General features: G+C 42.2%; 2 protein-coding genes across 2 annotated transcripts; both read right to left on the reverse strand.

Moving 5' to 3' along the window:
- Positions 1 to 519: 519 nt before the first annotated feature.
- On the reverse strand, positions 520 to 3,482 carry LOC124115767 (slit homolog 2 protein-like). Its single transcript, XM_046476882.2, has 2 exons — positions 3,393 to 3,482; positions 520 to 1,368 (listed from the first exon to the last, which is right to left on the reverse strand). The coding sequence occupies exons 1-2, from the start codon at positions 3,393 to 3,395 to the stop codon at positions 547 to 549; spliced, it is 825 nt and encodes a 274-aa protein (XP_046332838.2). The 5' UTR covers positions 3,396 to 3,482; the 3' UTR covers positions 520 to 546.
- A 5,126-nt stretch (positions 3,483 to 8,608) lies between these two features.
- LOC124115768 (slit homolog 3 protein-like) lies at positions 8,609 to 12,548 on the reverse strand. The gene is made up of 2 exons (XM_046476884.2): positions 12,469 to 12,548; positions 8,609 to 9,468 (listed from the first exon to the last, which is right to left on the reverse strand). The coding sequence occupies exons 1-2, from the start codon at positions 12,469 to 12,471 to the stop codon at positions 8,659 to 8,661; spliced, it is 813 nt and encodes a 270-aa protein (XP_046332840.2). The 5' UTR covers positions 12,472 to 12,548; the 3' UTR covers positions 8,609 to 8,658.
- Positions 12,549 to 17,245: the final 4,697 nt, after the last annotated feature.

Consider the following 17,245-nt stretch of genomic DNA (forward strand, 5'->3'; position numbering starts at 1 on the left):
ATGGCTTTACCCCGCTTTTAGCAATATTACTGCAATATCACAACAGGGAACACCAGGAATGGGTTTCACACATTCGATGGGGAATCGAACCCGGGTCTTGAATGCTTTAACCACTAGGCTACCCAACTGAAACAACGGAATGCAAGTGGATGGGAGTTTAAATTTTGATCACAGTAAAATCTTGCAATTTTGTTCTGGGTAGGGAGGAGCCGCAGAATGTTATTGTTTACATGAAACAATTTATTCTTTTGGTCAAGACCCGAGGACAAATTATGTTTTAACACTTTTTCTGCAACACTATTGAAAGTAAAAACATAGATAATCCCAGGCCTCCCCAGCAAAATAAATGGACTGTCCCTTAAGGAGGTCAGACAAACCAGTGGTTGATACCATGAACACTCACACCGTACCTGACTACCGGATCCATTTTAGTCGATCTCACAACATAGGTTACTTGGGAACAATTCGATAGTTGAATCCACATGAGGATAGGTAAATAAACCAAGTCTAAGGTCATAATACGAATTTGAATCTTTTATTCATCTATTAACGCGCATTGGGACAGACCAACGGTTCGGTAATGTTTGGTTGGGTGCAGTTGCTCCCGCTGCCGGAAATGACGTCATGCAGTTGTGTCTTGTCGAAGCAGTCGACGTAGCCGGGAGGAGTCGTACCTTCGATGAGAGGAACCATGTCACAGTCACACCTAAGGGTGACATACGCTACAGACTTCAGACCGTCCAGAGCCTTGCATCCCACGTTCATGATGGATCCTCTGTAAAAGTAGGAGGTGGAGGAGAAGGAGGTCGTCTCCAGGGAGGCGAAAGCGTAGCTGTTGAGGTTGGTGACGTTGTTGTAGTAGAAGTAAAAGGCCCTACTGTTAGTTATCTTGTTGAAGGCGTATGTTTGGATGGTGGAGATGTTGTTACGTTGAATGTATATGGACATAATGTTTGACAGTCGGTAGAAAGCGTTGGATGAGATCAAGCCAATTTGTCCATTATTGATTGAAATCCTTCTGGCAACATTGTTCAGGTCTCTGAAGGCTCCTGACGCTATGATGCCGATGCGGACTCTGGAGATGGTAATAGACTTTGCGGGAATGGCGCTGAAGGCACATGGCGCAATGGAACTGATATTGCCATTGGAGATAGTGATGGACTCCAACTTGGGCATCGATCTGAAGGCGTTCGAGGGTATGTTGCTGTTGATGTTGTTGAAGCGGATGGATGTGACGTCTGGGAAGGCGAGTGTGGGAATGGAGGTGAGGCCGTTGCAGGTGACGGAGGTGGTGGTGCAGGTACACCCGTTCAGACACAGGGCCGAACACAGATCAACAGCCACCATCAGCAGCAGAAGACAGAGAGTCTGGAGGAAGAGTAGATAAATGAAACAGCTGTTTTGATGGCTGCCTCATCTCGAGAGCACTTGCACATAATAATATTTTAACGAATTGTTGCAGAGTTGCGGTACAATATTCGGATAAAAGAAAGTACACCTATGTTTGATGGTAGCTAAAATGAAACAAACAAGAAACGGTTATTCGACACTGATGCATTTGATACGGGTATCATAGTTGTGTTTTGGACCTTTAGTTTACAGTGTTTCTTAAAGATGTTTCTTTACATTGACTGAAACGAAGGATAATGAATCAGCATATGAAAATACAGGGCGAATCTGGGACCCAACGACTGTCATCGGAAGCAGCAACAGAAGACGGAGAGTCTGGGAGAAAACAAGTGCCACATGTCACATTTTTATATGTTTATTGTAGATTGTGAACGGTTACCTTAATGAAAGGGATACACTGATTGCCCAGGGTACATCATGCTGAAGACACGGGTTCGATTTCCCGCGTTGGTACACAGTCTAAAGTCATTTCATCGTGGTTATGTGATTGATGAACTATTGGGGAACACTCACTCACTCACTCACTCACTCACTCACTCACTCACTGGGGCACGGGTGGCCAAGTCGTCTAAGGCGCCGCAATTTGCTGTGCAGAGTTGCGCCCCTTTGGCACACCAGAAACCTATATTTGTGGGTTCGCCCCGATTACGTTTCTGAGTTTGTCAGCACCCGTACCCGTGCTCGTGGGTTTCACCAAAGTGGTAAACGTCTAAGACCTGCATGACCTCGGGCTTTCCTCCCACATTAAGCAGACACGCCGTGATATAACTGGAATATTGTTAAACCCAACTCACTCACTCACTCAACCTCATCCTCGATTATCCAGGATATTATATAATTCTATCATGACACAGACGAATGGTTTGGACAGACGTTAGTCATTGCTAAATAAAACAAGAAAGAGTGTTGTTCAAATAAGTGGGGGACTACAGTGTGTCCTGGAAAATCACATACATTCCGAAACTAACGAAGAACCCAATACCCCAACTGGAGGATGATTATGAAATAGCCTCCTCCCCAAGACCTCGGTGGTTCCATGCCCAGCCGCGTCCTGCAGAAAACGTTAAAAGATTGTACTTGTTGTTACTCTGCATTAAGGGGGTAACAAGGATGGGTCGGCTGGAGTCGACTGCATCTTCCCGAGGCAATGAGTGAGACATGATATCACAGTGGGCTAGTACCGTAACGCATTTGTCCCTACTAGTACAAGAACCACACGCACGCACACATACAAACACGGCCCTGTATAGGTACAACAATTTTCACCTCAGTTCGCCCAAGGGTGGGGCACGTGTGGTCCATTCGTCTTAGGCGTCGAAATTCGCCGCAATTCGCTGAAACCTATGGTCGTGGGTTGATCCTGGTTCGCCCCGATTATGTTTTAATGTTTGTCCCGTGCTCGGTGGTTTCACCAAAGTGGTAAACCTCTCAGACCTGCAATCACCTCGGGCTTGTCTCCAATGTTAAACTGAGACGCCGTTTTATAACTGAAATACTTTTCAAAGCGGCGTTAAACCTAACTCACTCACTCACTCACCCAAGATCTCGTTAATCCGGCCTGGAAGGTTTCAGTTTGGTATGGATTAACAGGGCTTCGCCGTACATCCACACATTCGTTCCTAAACATTTTTCGTTATGGCCTGTTTTTTTGTGTCAAGAAGATAATTTGTTCAAGAAAATAATGCAACAAATATTTTTACCTCATCTTTTTACCCAATACAAAATGTCCAGGAAAACAAATTAGTGTCCAAAAGTTTTTGTTCTGTACCCGCCTAATTGTTTTTCTCCTACTTTCAGATAAAGAAAAAAATGTCTTGATACTGACGCAGAAATATGCCATTGTCTCTTCCCCAGAATATTTAATGGCCAGTGCCTAAGAAAAGATAAAACTTATAAACTGATGATCATACAACCAGCAGTGTTAAATCCGAGATGTCTTTTTACTTTTTCCTCAAAAGGAGAGCGAAAAAAAACCCACTCACCATTGTGAAGGTTGTCGGAGTTGATCGAGTTGATCACACGCAGAATTGAGCTGTTGACAAAACCCACATTCGTCAACACGTCCTTTTATGTAGAACCTTTTACGGGAGGGCGGTCTGATAGGATAAGTGGGCGTGACTACGATCGACCAATCAGAGACTCCCAAAATTTTATTTTATTTATATGATGATGATAGCCAAGGAGATATCTCCGGGTATGTAGTGTCCGCCCTATTATCAGCGTTTTCTTTTTTGTATTAACATGAAAGTCAACACAATGGTCGGAGAAGGAACGCGGCTTTATGAAGAAATTATTTATTTGATATAAATTCTAATCATTTCAGATCAATTGATTGTATTTTCGCTAGGAAAATGAATTCTTGTCGTTGTGTCACGGGTTACTGAAGATTAGTTCTGACTGGGGACTTCGTTGGGGGGGGGGGGGGGGGGGGGGGGGAGACCAGCATGGGTTGCTGTAGGTCAATTGTCACCCGGATCTTCACGGGGACTGACACAAGTAAATACAGGTACATGTTTCTGTACAAAAGAGTAAACATCTAGCAATGTAATCAGAATCTGCAGTTATTTGTTCCCGCTTAACAGTCTGACAGACCAATGAACAACGTCATGCCAAATATATTCATGAGCTAATTGGCTGGACAATGGATACATAATTATATATTGCATCTACACGTATTAAATGAATATACACCGTCAACGCCAGAGAATAGCCGGTGTCGATTTCCCCAAAACAGATTCCGATGGTCGAGGTGAGGTGAAATTGGGTTTAACGTCGCGTCTAAGATTATTGCACTTATATAGCGACGCGCATGCTTGTACTAGTCCGGACCGATGCCGATTTATGGTGCTAGCCCACTGAGATACCATGCCGCAGTTGAACATGAATACCCCACTCAGACACGTCAGAAACCTATGATTGTGGGTTCGAATCCCGGTTCGCCCCGATTATGTTTCTAGGTTTGTCAGCACCATACCCGTGCTCGTGGGTTTCACCGAAGTGGTAAACATCTGAGACCTGCATCACTTCGGGCTTTCCTCCCACATTAAGCTGACACGCCGTGGTATAACTGGAATACTGTTAAAAGCGGCGTTAAACCCAACTCACTCACTCACCCACTGTACAACTCATCTGAATCTCGGCGTCATGCGTTGTACCCTTGGGGAGTTTACGTCTCGGACAGTGAATTCCTCAGAACATCAAACACGTTGAACGTCTTAGGCGCCGCGATTCGCTGTGCAGAGTTGCGTCCCTTGGGCACGCCAGAAACCTATGATTGTGGGTTCGAATCCCGGTTCGCCCCGATTATGTTTCTCGGTTTGTCAGCACCATACCCGTGCTCGTGGGTTTCACCGAAGTGGTAAACGTCTGAGACCTGCATCACTTCGGGCTCTCCTCCCACATTAATCTGACACGCCGCGATATAACTGGAATACTGTTAAAAGCGGCGTTAAACCCATCTCACTCACTCACTCACTCGTGAGTTTCACCGAAGTGGTAAACATCTGAGACCTGCATCACTTCGGGCTCTCCTCCCACATTAAGCTGACACGCCGTGGTATAACTTGAATACTGTTAAAAGCGGCGTTAAACCCAACTCACTCTCTCACTCACTTTACAACTCATCTGAATCTCGGCGTCATGCGTAGTACCCTAGGGTAGTTTACGTCTCGGCCCGTGAATTCCCCAGAACATCAAACAGGTTGAACGAGACAGTACGTGGAAGCTCGTTATCATCCTTGTGACCCGGATGTACGTTAAAGACAAAGAATGTATTGAGAGGCTGGGTTTGGTCTCCTGAGAAATACCACTGAGTCAATTAATTCAGATGAATATTTCGCATTTACAAAGAACAGGTGACACGAAGATGTTTTTGATGAGCTCCCCGAGGTGGTTTTGTGTTAAGTACACATGTGACATGTACAAAGCGACCATTGTAATGTGCTCAAGGACGATAGTGGGGAATGTGTTCATGGTCTGTTTTTTTACCAACTGAACATAATGGGCTTTTTCATAACTCGAAACCCCTCTCTTTTTCTTTGAAGATGTAAAATGCAGTATTGAGGGTGCTCCTCGCATCCCCTTCCCAGAATACAGAATACCATCTAACTTTTCACTTTTCACTCATTTGCTCACCCCTGAATCCCGAATACTACTTAACACAAATATCAAAGCACACGCCAGAATTAAGTCTCCAAAGGCAGAATATCGAACGCAGAGGAACAAGTCCCTGGAATATTTTGCGTACACAATTATTATATTTTTTACATGTTGAATCTGCGCACCATGCGATTTTGTCTGTGTCCCGCATGCACTTTTGAGCCCCGATTACCCCCTGAATAGACCCTCGAAACTCGCGTACCATATTTGGTTTGGCAGTTTCCTTACTCTCTCATTGGGTATAAAAGCAATAGGCTTTCTAAAGTTTTTATGAACAGCAACTGATTTTGAAACATGATACTTGTTAAAATTTCTGCTTTGTAATTTGTATGTTCTTTAACCAAGAAAAATGTTTGGTTATTTTCATCCTCCATTAATTCTGAAGACATGAAACTTGGATAACAACTTCTTTATTTTTTGTAACGCTTCTGGGCTACTTTTTGCCCCAAGCTTCATCTGGCGAATACCGAATAAGCATAATACATATACATGTTGACATGTTTCACATGGTAGGATTAATGTATAAAGATAACAATGTTACTTTAATCCTACCTTGTGTGGTAGCCTAGTGGTTAAAGCGTTCGCTCGTCACCCCGAAGATTACCACATGGATACATTTCAAGTGTCCCCTGCCGTGATAATGCTGGAATATTGTTTAAAACGGCGTAAAATAACACTCACTCAACTCCAGTTTCTAAATGCCTATCAATACCCATTTATGATGTGCAGCAATTTGAAAAAGAAAGGCAATTCGGGGTATTGACTTTTTCTTTAACCTTGATGCGACCTTGGACATTTCAACAAAGTGAAGGTTTCCGTCTTCCGGAAACCTTCCGGATACCTTCCCACTCTGGATCCGGCCCGGATACCTTCCGGAAACCTTCCCAAACATATGAAACACATACAAAAATTATCTGGAAAATACCCAGAAATTTGAAGGAAACCTACACTTTTTTTGCTGTGTGGAAGATTATTCAGACTGTATTTAGCCATATATTGCCCACATAATTACTATCTTCAGTTTCAGATATCAATGAATGTCATTGATCGCAGTTATATTTGTATATATAAACGCATGTCTCCGGCCTATCCAACCATGTTATATCTACCCATATAATTTTCAGTGAAAACCATTTAATCCGTTCACTGCGAAATCGCACGGAAGAACAAATTTCCTGATTTTAGAATAATAATTATTGAGTATTGTCCCATTGTTCGTGCGCGTATGTGTGCGTATGCGTGAGCCTGTGCGTGTGCGTGTGTAGACTTTCCCAACAGACTCACCCTTAAGGCTGGTTGTTCTGACTGCTCCGGTTACATGGTAATACCCAGAATTGATCGTAAACAGGGAGGTATTAAACTCCATTTGCCTTTGGCTTTTGTCTTCTGTCAATCTCATTAAAATCAGATCAAAGGTCTGAGGACATGATTACGGGTCACGTTAAAACGACCAAACGTTGTAGCTTATTTTACATAATACTCCTTTAACTAAATACACACGGAGCATCATGGTTGTTTTATTAACTGATTTTGTTTAGTTATGATTCTATGTTTGTAGTGAGTGAGTGAGTGAGTGAGTGAGTGAGTGAGTGAGTGAGTATGGTTTTACGCCGCTTTTAGAAATATTCCAGCAATATCACGGCGGGGGACACCAGAAATGGGCTTCACACATTGTACCGTTGTCAGGAATCGAACCCGGGTCTTCGGCGTGACGAGCGAACGCTTTAACCATTAGACTACCCAACCGCCCCTCCATGTTTGTAAGCTACTATGTTGATGTGATTGAAACCACGATGCATTTAAGACATCAGTGAGTGAGTGAGTGAGTATGGTTCTACGACGCTTTTAGCAATATTCCTGCAATATCACGGCAGGGGACACCAGAAATGGGCTTTACACATTGTACCCATGTGGGGAATCGAACCTGGACCTTCGATAACGCTTTAACCACTAGGCTACCCCATCGGCTTAAGACATCAGTAAACGTTTAACATTTAATAAGGAAACTCTCATACAGAAATTGTAAATTGCGTAAATGTAGATACTTCAGATATGTTACTCCGACTCTCCGTCAAACGCTTCACTCTTTAATAAGCCAAACAACATGGATGATTCTAAACGAGCAAACCCAAACAAGCAACATTCCGGCATCTCGAAAACGAACGTAAACGGTCTGTTCCGAATGGCGAAAATAGCGACCAGGTCATGTCATGTAATTATATTTTAGACCCTGTCGTTTCTGAGCGCCATTTCACATAGATCTAATGGGTACGTTTGTGATTTTGCTTGTTGCAATATATATAATTTAACTAAGAAACGAAAAAAGGAAGGAAGGAAGGAAGGAAGGAACGAACTATTGGCCTAAGTAACCTTATACGTTATTTCGGGCGAGTAAACATTTGTTAGACTTTCCCATTGAACATGACGTTAACATGTTTCAGCTGACGAAAGTAACTGAATCGGACATAAAATATTTACGAACTATTCCTTAAAGCATACTATCTTCCAAGTGTTTCTCTTCTCAGCCCCGATGCATTTTCTTCACCATGATGCACGGAAAACATTGGCGTACATATTCTGAACGTGGCAGTATGACAAACGTGCAAGCGCATTAAAGTCTATCATAACGTATGCTTATGTGGAAGGGTTCTGCTTCGAGAGCAGAAGGTCGTTGGTTCGACATATATATTCTGCAGGGAGAATAAACAATGAGGTGCGCAGCCCCGAGTTCTTTATTGTCCCTACAGTGTTGAAACCCACGAGCACGGGTATGGTGCTGACAAACCTAGAAACATAATCGGGGCGAACCGGGATTCGAACCCACAATCATAGGTTTCTGGTGTGCCAAAGGGACGCAACTCCGCACACCAAATCGCCTTAGACGACTGGGCCACCCGTGCACCCCTCAAATCTTGAAGCAGGGAGGTGTTGAATATAGAGTAAACGATAAGACCAGACAAACCAATGGTTGGTATTTGAGCAAAGTCCCTGGTGGTACGATAACACGTTTACAGTATTTACAAATAAGATAACAACAAGGTTAAAACACATACATCAGTCTTTTATTTCATAGACATATCTGCCTTTTCATTAACAGGAGTTTGGCTCTGGAATGAATGGTCTAGTGCAGCTGTTGCCGCTGCCGGAAATGACGTCATACAGTTGTGACTGGTGAAAGCAATCGACGTAGCCGAGAGGGGTCATACCTTCGATGAGAGGAACCATGTCACAGTCACATCTGAGGGTGACATACGCTACAGACTTCAGACCGTCCAGCGCCTTGCATCCCACGTTCATGATGGATCCTCTGTAAAAGTAGGAGGTGGAGGAGAAGGAGGTCGTCTCCAGGGAGGCGAAAGCGTAGCCATTGAGGTTGGTGACGTTGTTGTAGTAGAAGTAAAAGGCCCTACTGTTAGTTATCTTGTTGAAGGCGTCTGTTTGGATGGTGGAGATGTTGTTACGTTGAATGTATATGGACATAATGTTTGACAGTCGGTAGAAAGCGTTGGATGAGATCAAGCCAATATGTCCATTATTGATTGAAATCCTTCTGGCAACATTGTTCAAGTCTCTGAAGGCTCCTGATGCTATGATGCCGATGCGGACTCTGGAGATGGTAATAGACTTTGCGGGAATGGCGCTGAAGGCACATGGCGCAATGGAACTGATATTGCCATTGGAGATAGTGATGGACTCCAACTTGGGCATCGATCTGAAGGCGTTCGAGGGTATGTTGCTGTTGATGTTGTTGAAGCGGACGGAGGTGACGTCGGGGAAGGCGAGTGTGGGAATGGAGGTGAGGCCGTTGCAGGTGACGGAGGTGGTGGTGCAGGAACACCCGGTCGGACACTGGGCTGAACAAAGACCGACAGCCACCATCAGCAGCAGAAGACGGAGAGTCTGGGGAAAATCACATATGAAATTCTTTAAGATTATTACATTGACTAAGACGAAGGATAATAAATCAGCATATACAGGTTTCAGAAAATACAGGGCGAATCTGGGATCCAACGAAGATCAGCGGATCCTGACGCAGCTAATGGGCGTAACTGCACAGCAACGTATACGCCGGAGGTCACTGTACCATCAAACATGGAGTTCCCGTATTTGTACACGTGAAATTGCGTTCTCGTGGAGTCATACCGTCAACCGAATTTGTTGTACGATGGTGTATAGGGCCGTCATTGAGTCAGAAGATAGTTGAGTCAGTAGATGATTGAGTCCGTAAACCATTGCGCCTGTAGATCATTAAGTCAGTAGAACATTGAGTCCGGAAACCATTGCGTCTGTAGATCATTAAAGCAGTACATCATTGAGTCCGTAAACCATTGCGTCTGTAGATCATTAAGGCAGTACATCATTGAGTCCGTAAACCATTGCGTCTGTAGATCATTAAGGCAGTACATCATTGAGTCCGTAAACCATTGCGTCTGTAGATCATTGAGTCCGGAAACCATTGCGTCTGTAGATCATTAAGGCAGTACATCATTGAGTCCGTAAACCATTGCGTCTGTAGATCATTAAGTCAGTAGATCATTGAGTCCGGAAACCATTGCGTCTGTAGATCACTGAGTCAGTAGATGATTGAGTCCGGAAACCATTGCGTCTGTAGATCATTGAGTCCGGAAACCATTGCGTCTGTAGATCATTGAGTCAGTAGATGATTGAGTCCGGAAACCATTGCGTCTGTAGATCATTAAGTCAGTAGATCATTGAGTCCGGAAACCATTGCGTCTGTAGATCATTAAGGCAGTACATCATTGAGTCCGTAAACCATTGCGTCTGTAGATCATTAAGTCAGTAGATCATTGAGTCCGGAAACCATTGCGTCTGTAGATCATTAAGTCAGTAGATGATTGAGTCCGGAAACCATTGCGTCTGTAGATCATTTAGGCAGTACATCATTGAGTCCGTAAACCATTGCGTCTGTAGATCATTAAGGCAGTACATCATTCAGTCAGTAGATGATTGAGTTAGTAGATGATTGGGTCAGTAGATGATTAAGTCAGTAGATCATTGAGTTCGGAGACCATTGCGTCTGTAGATCATTAAGTCCGAGGCCGTAGTCCATAGCTTCGGAAGATAGTTTAATCCGTAGATCATGGAGTCAGTTTATCATTAAGTCAGTAGATCATTGAGTCTGTCTATCATTAAGTCAGTAGATCATTGAGTCTGTTTATCATTAAGTCAGTAGATCATTAAAGTCAGTACATCATTAAGTCAGTAGATCATTAAAGTCAGTACATCATTAAGTCAGTTGATCATTAAAGTCAGTACATCATTAAGCCAGTAGATCATTAAAGTCAGAACATCATTAAGTCAGTAGATCATTAAAGTCAGTACATCATTAAGTCAGTAGATCATTAAAGTCAGTACATCATTAAGTCAGTACATCATTAAGTCAGTAGATCATTAAAGTCAGTACATCATTAAGTCAGTAGATAATTAAAGTCAGTACATCATTAAGTCAGTAGATCCCGGGGGTCCATTATTTCAGAGACACCCGGCGTCTACACAAGGCAGACGTTTATTCAAGGACTTAGGACAGGTATTTGCATCCGCACAACGTTAAAATAATAAAAACCGTTGCAATCCATAAGTCATCGTGGTCTTCACTGATATTTCAGCTGAAATCCAACTTAAAGATATAATACATATATACATAACTTATGTTAACGTTCAGCCGATCCTGACACAGCTGAGGGGCATAACTACACAGCGAACCTATACACCAGAGGTCGCTGTAGCATCCGGGATCTCAGGAATAGAGTTCCCGCATGAGAACACGTAATATTGTGTTATACCGTCAACCGATTGGTTGCCTGGCCCAGTGAAAGAGACCTCATTTCTGCATAGATTGTGTACGATATAATACTCATGTTTCATACCTTCAGAAATTCTCTGGTCCAGATTATCGAGGGTAAACTGTGTACATTATATACCACTGACAACTACACGAATGTTAGCAAGAGTGCCAAAGGGGGCAAGGAGAACAATCCCCGTCGTTGATAATTTACGTTGTTACGCATGTCCCCTCCCGCCCCCTTCCTCCCCATCCTCACGTACGAGGTGGTGGAGTACATAGAGCGTTTGCCGGAGAGCGGAAGGTCAGTGGTTCGATCCCTTGGGCGCCTCATACCAAAGACGTTAAAAGATGGTACTTGTTGTTACCCTGCCTGATGTCACGCATTTAGCGCATAGAACAATGATAGTATGATGTTTCCCTGTGGCATGGTATCTCAGTGGGTAGCCGGGATAAGTACATACTAGTACAAGCAACCACACACACACACACACACGTGCATTCGCCACTTTACACCCAGTTTACCTCACCTCCCATTCCTAGACACAAGAGAACATATAAACATTTCTGAAAACGTTTTTCACATAAAAAACAAATTTCAGTCGTCTCATAAAAATAAAAACAGTTGTGAAAAAAGAATGGTAAAAAGTTAATAAAAAAAGTAGTTATTTTATTGAATGATTTATCCGTCACCTTATGCATTACAGTGCACTGTGAGTGAGAGAGTGAGTGAGTATGGTTTTACGCCGCCTTTAGCAATATTCCAGCAATTCCAGGGGACACCAGTAAGCTCTTTAACCACTCGACTACCCCCACCCGGCCCTACATCACTGTGATGACACATCTGACACCAACACTCAGTCCTGTCAATTGTTTCAGTTATCAGACCATTTCAAACTGATACAATTGAATTTAAGCATTCAGCCAATTATTCCGTTTAACAAACCTACGAATAAATCAATCTTACAATTTCCTCCGATATATGGAATTTAAAAAAATATATTTAGTGATTTATTAGTTTTTAACATAATTATACTTGGAAAGCGAAAACATTAATACTTTTTATCCTCTGAAGAGAAAGGAAGACATATTCTTACCATGTTTAAGGTTGGTGATGGTAACGAGTTGTCGCCGTTAGTCGCTCACACGCAGAAGGAGTATGTTGACAGAACCTCAATTTAGCAACGCGTCCATTTATCAAGCACATGCGCAGATGGGCGGGTTGGTTTCAGAGGTAGGCGCGGCTATGGCCAACCAATCAGAGTTTCTCATCAATGTATTCTATTCGAGTGATGCTGTTAGCAAAACATATAAATCCGATTACGAAATACCACTTCGGCCATTTTGTAAAAAACCCTTTAGCTAATGACGTATTTCTGGTTTAGGGTTTAATTTGATTTAATGTTTCTACTTGTCAATATAAAATGTGTTTAGAATGTAAACACATACAAGACATGTTTACATCTAAACATGATGAGGAATGTGTTTAAATCCTAAACGGAATACAGATTGGTCTGTTATATCTAAACACGTTTAGGGTCTAAACATATGACATGAACTGTCATATCACAGCATAAACACTACCTAAACACAACATCCACATGATAAGAAATTAAACATCTTTAGTGTTTAAACATGTTTAGAACTTAATCATATTTCGAGTTTAAACATGTGTAGAATTTAAACACGTTTCAAGAAGTTTAGAGTTTCCAACAAAATGCATATCATTGTTTATTATCCTAATAATCTAAACATGTGTGATATATTGAAGTCAGATGTGCAAACCAGATTCGCAGCACTTGCATAACGCATATATCACCAGGACAATATGAAGCAAAAAATGTACAACTAAATCAAACAGTTACAGGTTACAACTGCGAGGGGGATATGGGTCTTTCCCACATATTGACCTAAACTCATTCAGCATCTAAACATTTTCAGATCCTTAACATGCTTTGACCAAAACGCGTCATGGGACAAGGATCGCGTTTCGGTTTGTGTTGTGATCTAAACACAATTTTTTACAGTGTAAATGCTAATCTCTATTACCCTTGCAGATAGTATAGGGTGCGGATGTACGACAATTCTGCATACAGTTTCGCCCCTTTGCCATGCCAGGATCCGCTGTCCCTGGGTTCGGATCTTATATTCACACTGATAATTTGTCATCAGTATACCCGCGGACGTCGGTTTTACCCAAGTGGTACTGGTCTGTGCTTTCAGGTTTTCCTCCCACACCAAGCGGGGCCACGTGATATAAACTGAAGTACTGTTAAAAAGCGGCGTAAAAGAAAACTCACTCTCTATGCATGACGAGCACAAACCAGGTAGCCTCATCTCCATCTTGACGTTGGTTGAGCTGCGCCCGAGTGATGAATAATAATTAACTCCTTAGCAATGTCTCTATGCAGTGTGACATTAAGCATTTTCAGCGGCAATCATCACTCTTTACGATGGAACAAGGAAAAACAATATACCAATTATATATTATCCGGATTAACAGCTGAGGGGTAATCTGGTGTTAGTGATAATCCCTGATATTAATGTTTGTAATATTGCCTGGGTTCAAAGTGCCCAATGTATCTCTGTACTTACCAACATAAAGTGTGTATGGTTTTACGCTTCTTTTAGCAATACTCCAGCAATATCACGACGGGGGACACCATAAATGGGCTTCACACATTAGCCTCATGTGGTTAATCGAACTCGGGTCTTGGGCGTGACAAGCGAACGCTTTAACCGCTAGGCTACCCGACCGCCCCTCTATCAACATGAGGGTGAGCGAGTTTAGCCTTAACACCACGTTCAACAGTGAAGTCTCTGTGCGGAGTCGTGTTCCTTTGCCGAAAACCTATGATCGTGAGTTCGAATCCCAGTTCACCCTGATTATGTTTCTCTTTTTTTCAGACCCATACCTGTCTCCTTGGGTTTCACAAAAGTGGTAAACGTCTGAGACCTGCACCACCAAATGTCATCACGCTAACAGTGCGTGATATAATTATATTCAGAGCGTTCAGAGATGTAACATCTCACTCACTCACTCGTGGTAACACGCCAGCGTGACGATTACAATTGTGGTGAAAAGGATCATATTCAGGGGAACCTTGGTTTGAACCCGAGACGAGTGAAACAACACCCACTACCGGGCAACGTGTGATGCTTTTGAACACCAAGAAAAAACAGACCAGACAATCAAGTGATTGGCACCATGAGCATCGATCTACGCAATTGCGATAAGATGACAACCGACTCACCGCGCCTGACCAGCCGACCCCGATAATCGCCTCTTACGACAAGCATGTACTGCAAAAAAAAGTGTTACGATCATAAACACAGACCTAAACCTTGTCCCAAATGTTTGATGCGTTAAAGTCTAAACATGCTTAGGAGCTGAACGTGTTTAGGGTCTAATTGTGGGAAAGACCCGCATTAGCCCCTTGAAATGCATTGAAAAGGGTAGCTTTTTTTACATGTATCTTTAGCGTTTGATGGCGATATAGAAGTATGTTTGTGTGTGAGGGGTTGGGGGGTGTAGATGTTGGGGTTGGGGTGGGGTAACTTACAAAAGTTGAAGGTCTATTTAGTAATCAGACACACCTTTATTTTCAGCTAATCATTCAGCACATCGGAGACTGTTGCCACAGACGTCACTTCTCCTACTCACCATAACTTAGCCTGGTTAATTTGTACATTTTTTGGTTCAAGGTCTAAAGATGTTCAGGATTGTGTTTAACAGCCAAACGTGTTAAGGGTCTAAATGTACCACTCTCTCCCAGTATATATTATATATTATACATCTGATTCATATTTGATGATTAGGACAATACACAATAAAATACATTTTGTTGTAAATTCTAAACATGTTGAAACTGTTAACATGTTTATATTCAAAACATGTTTATACATATTCACTTTAAACTTGTTCAAAGCTGCTTTAATTCTAAACATGTTTATCTCTAAATATGTTAATATTTTAATGACACACCGATGAAGTAAAGTACTGCAAATATTCAGAGCACATTGTGATGTTGAGACAATTCTCCAAAAATAAACTTATACATCATTGAAGCTCCATAACGGTAAAAAAACTAAATCCGAAGTTATTTAGATAAAAAAAATTGAGGCTCGATACCGTTTGAAGGAAAATTGAATTCTTGGGAACGGATTTCCAAGAAGACCGATTTAAATCCTCCCATGCACCTAATCTGAGGAGTCAATATAAAAGTGTGAATCGTTTAATAATGGGGATTGTTGTTCGCTTTAAAATCCCGGAACATTCTTGACGAGAAGAACAATGCAACAAAGCGCATGCGTGACACAACTGACCCGGAAGACAAATAGTGAGTCGCTTAAGATGTCGTTGAATAAGTCTGTGAAAGGCAAGACACAAAACGGCATGTTAAACAACAAAGATACATTTTAACTGCTATTTGCCCTGAGACATCTGACTAATATATGAATTTAACAGATGTGTGCGAATGATATTGTGACCTATATTTAAGTTCTCACGTGTCTTTTGAAGTGTGCTTTCAAACATGAGTGCTTTAAGTAACGCTTTGCCTCTGGCACACAAACCTTATTATCCCAAACTGCTTAGCGCGGCTACAATGTATAATGTTGACTCATACGAAACAGAAAAACACCCGTTTTCAACAACACAAGAAGTGATAGCGCGTGCACATTCCGTGACCCAGACGAACCCGGAAGACACTTATTATTAACGAATCAGAAGACAGCATTTACCATCCTATTAAAGATCAATTGACAAGCAGTGTTCGCATTCCTTAAATTAAATATTGACACAAGGATTTAGAACCTTGCCCAAACTGTTTTTCAAAATAGGATCCTTTGTGCTTATTGAAAAATCCACTGAGGCAAGAGTTACAGTGTGCGTCCCAAACGCAATCTCATATAGCAACATTCTTGTCGTCATGTAGGCACGTTAAACACTGGCTGTTCGCCGAAACGTAAAACCAAATATGAAATGTTCAATTAAATATTTGTAAAATTATTACACATTCAACAAACGGATACAGCCCCGGTATTTTCATCTTTGTCGATGACAAATATTAGTATGCATGGCTAGATTTTCAAAATTGAAAAGTTCATTGAAATGTCTTATCATGTCAACAAAAAAAATAATGTTTTGACAGGGTCGAGGTCATTAACTGTCTCTGGGGAAGTAGTTACAGTTGGTTTTAGCCTCGCGGTTCCATCCTAAGGGGTGGGGCGGTGGAGTAGCCTAGTGGGTAAGGGGTTCGCTCGTCACGCCAAAGACCCGTGTTCGACTCCCCACATGGGTACAATGGGTGAAGCCCTTTTATGGTGATCCCCGCAGTGATATTTCTGGAATAATAAAAGCGGCGTAAAAACATACTCACTCACTGTTTTCAGCCTAGCAACAGTTGTTTCAGTCTAGCAACGTTTTGATAACGTTGATAATTTTTAAAAAAAATCCAATTTTCAAGTGTGTACATTCAAGGCCTCAGTCAAGCTTTCAAGAAGTACCAAATTTGACGCACCAGTGACAAGAATGGTGTAAGATGCAATTCCTTATTTTTACTTGTACCATATCTTCCTATGTCTTTGTCAGCTGAACAAATGACTTGCCTTTGCATGTGTTTGTCTTTAGCAGAGATTCTCTAATGAAAGTAGAAAGGGTATTATCGCTTTTCTTTTGCCAAGGGCCCACTTGCACAAAGCGATCTTAGCGCTAAGACTATCGTAAGCCTATGTTAAAGTGCGGGAGTTAAGATCATCTTAGCGCTACGATCGCGTTGTGCTAGTTTAGTTAACTCACGAAACGAACTGATAATTGGTGATGGAGGTGCAGCGGTGCGGAGGTGCAAGGGTTGGTGTGCAAGGGTCCGCACC

The sequence above is a fragment of the Haliotis rufescens genome, unplaced genomic scaffold (genome assembly GCF_023055435.1).
Source record: "Haliotis rufescens isolate VD_foot unplaced genomic scaffold, xgHalRufe1.0.p SCAF_8, whole genome shotgun sequence".
NCBI lineage: Eukaryota > Metazoa > Mollusca > Gastropoda > Lepetellida > Haliotidae > Haliotis > Haliotis rufescens.